General features: G+C 35.5%; 1 protein-coding gene across 1 annotated transcript; it reads right to left on the bottom strand.

The window, feature by feature from the left end:
- Nucleotides 1–1,832: 1,832 nt before the first annotated feature.
- LOC125178866 lies at nucleotides 1,833–2,468 on the bottom strand (the record flags this gene model as incomplete). The annotated part of the gene is given in 2 exon segments (XM_047883625.1): nucleotides 1,833–2,048; nucleotides 2,379–2,468. Coding segments are annotated over 2 exon segments (306 nt in total), but the record flags the coding sequence as incomplete, so codon positions are not given.
- Between the last annotated feature and the right edge of the window lie 2,438 nt (nucleotides 2,469–4,906).

The raw sequence follows: 4,906 nt of genomic DNA, 5'->3' as shown, positions 1-4,906 counted from the left end.
TTAAACGATTCAAATCTGTCGTTCTAAAAAATAAAAACAAAACTTAAGATCTAAAAAATATTTGATTGTTATAGTAACTCCGACGAGCGATCACATCCATTGGCTTATGATTTTTTCGCATAAGAATCACGAAAAAAAGGCAAGCGCTTTGCTTAACTTGATTAAACGCATTTATAATCTTGACAACTGTCTTTTGCTACATTAATAGACTCAATTTCGGGTTGAATATTATGCATGGTCGTAATATTTTTTAGTAAGTAATAATGAAAATTTCATTACATAGTAATAGTGAAATTTCATTACTCAGCAATGGTGAAACGTTCATTTTATTTGAAAAATGATGTTTAAATAATGAAGGCGGCGATGATCACTTTAACGATTTAGAACAAACCTATATTGCATTTTCGAATGGATGCCATCCTCGTATTTTCGTATTTTTAACGGAGGGGCGATGTCGTTTCCATATGTTTAATTAAAGGTGGAACGTCAAGATCGTATAACGCATAACCAGGCACTTACCTCGGTGCGTTACCCATTAGAAATTTTTCTACACACACATTTCAAAAGAAAGTTAAACGATTTCACTGATGCAGGCTTGAATCGTTGTTTTCCCATTTGTAGAACTAAGTTCGAGAAAATTTTGGAAATCTAAAAAGAAGATCATATTTCGTTTATTATTACTCAAACAAAGTTGGTTGCTTGTTTGATTGATATTTGGTGATTTGAAATTTATTGTTCGTTGCAGTGTAAAAGGACACGGTATATATATGTAATATACACCTCAGAAAAGGGAATGCAATGTTAAAATTAGGAGAAAATATTTTGCTTGGAAAAAACACCGATTTTTTAACCCAATTGCTCGACTCACAATACAATTAAGATGAATCATAGTAATTGAACTATCAAATAAAAATTATAATGAATTTTCAGAATAAGACATGGAAACTTCTACAAGAATGTCGAGTCCGCGTCATTTCAGAATATATATAAATGGTTATAAGCATACCAAACTCTCGTCAAAATAAATCAATTTTCTGTAACAAATCGCTGTAAATAAACTTTGTAATGAAATAAAATTATGCAAGAAAACTCTCTGTTAATATGACACTGCGTTGTACTCACCGATACCACGACCTGTCGCCATCCCTGCAAGAAATGAAAAAAACATGGGCGTTCAAAACAGATAATTAGATGGTAAAATTTTATTAAAAGATTATATTATAATATATAAATGCTTTAAGAAAATGTTAGTCGTTTTGCGTGTTAGAAGCTGAATTCTCCACAGTGTAATCAAAAAGGTCGGATAAATCTAAAATAAAAGTGAGCTAATGAAAAGGCGACATAAAGAAATCAACGATATCCTGATAAAACTCATGATGAAGCTATTCAAATTAATGAACCGATTAAATACAGTCAGCAGAATTAGTTTTTGAACTTAATTTTCTCAGTATACTAGTAGCTTTTACCCTTGACCGTACTTAAGTTATCGACCGTAATCGTATAGATTATCAGGCAGAAAATCGATGAGTATGACATGTAATAATTTGTACAAGCAAAAACTCGTGAAATCAAGTGGCTGGATGAAGCGGTGACAGCCTTTAGCATTTGTCAACTAGATACTATCAGTCTTCAGAAGGAATTTATGGAGCTCATTTGCATGCGTGTCCAATTGATGTCGAATAGCAAAACGCAAAATTTTGAACAGTGGTCGGGAGCGGTCCAGTCAAAGTTGAACTCGCTATTCCCAATTCGTTTGAAGTGAATTGACGGACGTGAAATTAGTTTCCCGCGTAGCGAGCATTGAAACGCACGCGTGTCCGTCCAAACTGTCCTCAGCGCTCGTGCATAAACATGAGGTGTGTTGAGGTCTGTTGAGGAGGGGAAGTGTTGAAAAGGAGGGTCTGTTGAGAGGGTGTGTTGAAAAGGAGGGTCTGTTGAAAGGGTGTGTTGAAAAGGAGGGTCTGTTGAAAGGGTGTGTTGAAAAGAAGGGTTTGTTGAAGAGGGGAAGTGTTTAAAAGGAAGGTCTGTTTAAAGGGTGTGTTGGGGGTCTGTTGAAGAGGGGAAGTGTTGAAAAGGAGAGTGTGTTGAAAGGGTGTGTTGAAAAGGAGGGTGTGTTAAAAGGGTGTGTTGAAAAGGAGGGTGTGTTAAAAGGGTGTGTTGAAAGGGTGTGTTGAAAAGGTGAGTTGAAAGGGTGTGTTGTTAAGAAGGGTGTGTTGAAAAGGAGGGTGTGTTGAAAGGGTGTGCTGAAAAGGAGGGTCTGTTGAAAAGGAGGGTCTGTTGAAAAGGAGGGTGAGTTGAAATGGAGGGTGTGTTGAAAAGGAGGGTCTGCTAAAAGGGTGTGTTGAAAGGGAGGGTGTGTTGAAAAGGAGGGTCTGTTGAAAGGGTATGTTGAAAAGGAGGGTCTGTTAAAAGGGTGTGTTGAAAAAGAGGGTTTGTTGAAAGGGTGTGTTGAAAATGAGGGTTTGTTGAAAAGGAGGGTGTGTTGAAAAGAAGTGTGTGTTGAAAAGGAGGGGGATTGTTGAAAAGGAGGGTGTGTTGTTAAGGAGGATGTGTTGAAAAGGAGGGTGTGTTGAAAAGGAGGGCGTGTTGAAAAGGGAGTTGTGTTGAAAAGGAGGGTGTGTTGAAAAGGAGGGCGTGTTGAAAAAGAGGGTGTGTTTAAATGGGCATTATGAACATTTCTTGCGTGAAATTTGGCATAGAAATTGCGCGCGAATTGGAATTGCAATTATTACAACAATTCACTGAATCTATTTATTTAAGGGCGTAGGTAACACTATTCTGCCTGAGGTGCTAAATTATTTTGAACAGAAACTATGTTAAACATAAAAGTTTCGTACCGCTCAATTAATAAGGAATAGTGATATGAAAACGATCAATTAGGAGTGAATGATTAAGATTCTATTGCCTATCTAGCAAAATTTTTTGAGGGACATGTTTTCCAAACTGAGTGATCAAATTTCCGGTAATTATAAGGTACGTATTGTAATAAATTTATTGGAGAAAATCAAGTCAATACTACGTTAAGCTTAAACATTTTTTTTTTGTGATTTGTCAAATTATGAGTTCACCCGGCATAATAATCGAGTCTTCAATATGCAGTGGAAATGTAATTGTTTTAACGCGTTTTTTACCAAATTTTGAAATTGGTTATTAGTTAGGAACTATACCACTAATTAAAATGTGATCTCGCCAATTAATGGGCTAGTGTGATGAAATTGCTTATTATCATTATGATATATTTTCAAAACCATAATATGTTGTAATAATTACCGGAAGAGAACAAAATAAAGTCACGTAAGTTTGTACAAAAATTAGGGCAAAGATGACGCAGAGCACGGCTTAGCAAAAGTGGTGCAAAGAGCCTATAATGGAAGTTAAAACTGCGAATAAAAAGAAAAAAGTTAAGTTTTTCAAAGTTCATTACATCAATGAATGATCCTCTAAGCGCAGACATTTGTTCTTTGGGTCCTGAATGAGTTCTCAGCAGGTGATTCATTAGAAAATTTATGTGTTCAATTGCAGGGAACGTTACCCCCTACGCAGCAACGCCTGTGCATAAGTGTTATCCTCTGGTAAAATATTCACGACGGTGCGTTTAAATAGGAATGGCGGCGGGCATCTGTCCCGCTAAATGTGGCATTAAATGTAAAGTGAGTCGAGATGAATCGTACATTAATGGCACATTGAGTCTGGTGAACACAGCACTCACTCAGCTAGGGTTAGACAATAGAGATCAGTGAAGTGAATTTGTCATTTACAAATACACGGATTAAAGGTGATGAATTAATTTAGCGTAGAAGATTACACAGAGTAATTTAGTTTTCATTTAAAATATTTTGTCATATACAATATTAGTCGAAAGTTCTAAATTGAATTCATTGCATCGTGATGAAACAAACAAAAAATGACCCGCATAAAAAATCAGTAGGCATAATTTTCCTACAATATTCTAAGGTGTAGCGTCAGATACTATACACAGATTTGATGGAAAAAGTAACTACTATTAAAATAAAACAATGATCGTTCGAGGCAAGTTAAATGTAGAGCACGACATAAGCCTTTAAACGATAATCCAGCAGCCCTTAATAAATATAGGCAATGGAAATAATACATGCATTTGCAAATTTAAATTAAGTGACAATTCACCGTTTGTCGCTTCAATTACTTTAGGATAAAGTATCGGTATTCTCTTCGCACGTTAGCTGACAGCACGACAGTTGAAGCGCAAAAAAACCAAGTTCGATGTCAGTTCGAAAGGCAGGTCACGATCCTTGACGAAAATCTCGCGAGTTTTAAAATGATAAACTCGAGTGGGACGACACGTTTCTCGGCAGATACGTGGCGTTGTTCCAGACTCGGCACAAGTTTTAGCAATAGAATTTTATTTTTTTATTTCAATTTTAAAAATACAAATTTTTACATACAATAATATATGTAGAACATGAGAAAATTCGGGCTGAGTTGTCTGTGAAGAGGGAGGAATGAGACGGTATTTGGGCCTTAATGGCAGAGAATTTTTACATTTAAGAATCCCTTAGTAATTAATGACTTTTAAATGTGTTGGAATCAAAAATAAAACGGAAATTTTAAATTATTTGTTATCGATGCAGGTACGATGTGATTGATGGTAATGTTTTTTTTTTTCTTGGCCAACCAAGAAAATCCCTCAAACAATTCTGAAATTGTCGCAAACCAAGAACCCCAAACAAACAGAGTAAAGTATTATTTACGTTTCAATAATGATAATAAACAAAATCCGATACTAAAATTTGTTAAAATATTAACGATATTAAAGAAAAAGAAAAATAATTTAGGACGTAAAATTATTTACGTCTTAAATATTTACGTCAGCTTCAAGCAGGTTCATTAGGAAGATTAAGAGGAACGCGCGAGGAACGAGAGGAGA

The sequence above is a fragment of the Hyalella azteca genome, unplaced genomic scaffold, assembly GCF_000764305.2.
Source record: "Hyalella azteca isolate HAZT.00-mixed unplaced genomic scaffold, Hazt_2.0.2 contig13348, whole genome shotgun sequence".
NCBI classification, from domain to species: Eukaryota; Metazoa; Arthropoda; class Malacostraca; order Amphipoda; family Hyalellidae; genus Hyalella; species Hyalella azteca.
Note: the sequence above shows the minus strand (reverse complement) of the source record. Positions and strands in the feature narration are given on the sequence as shown.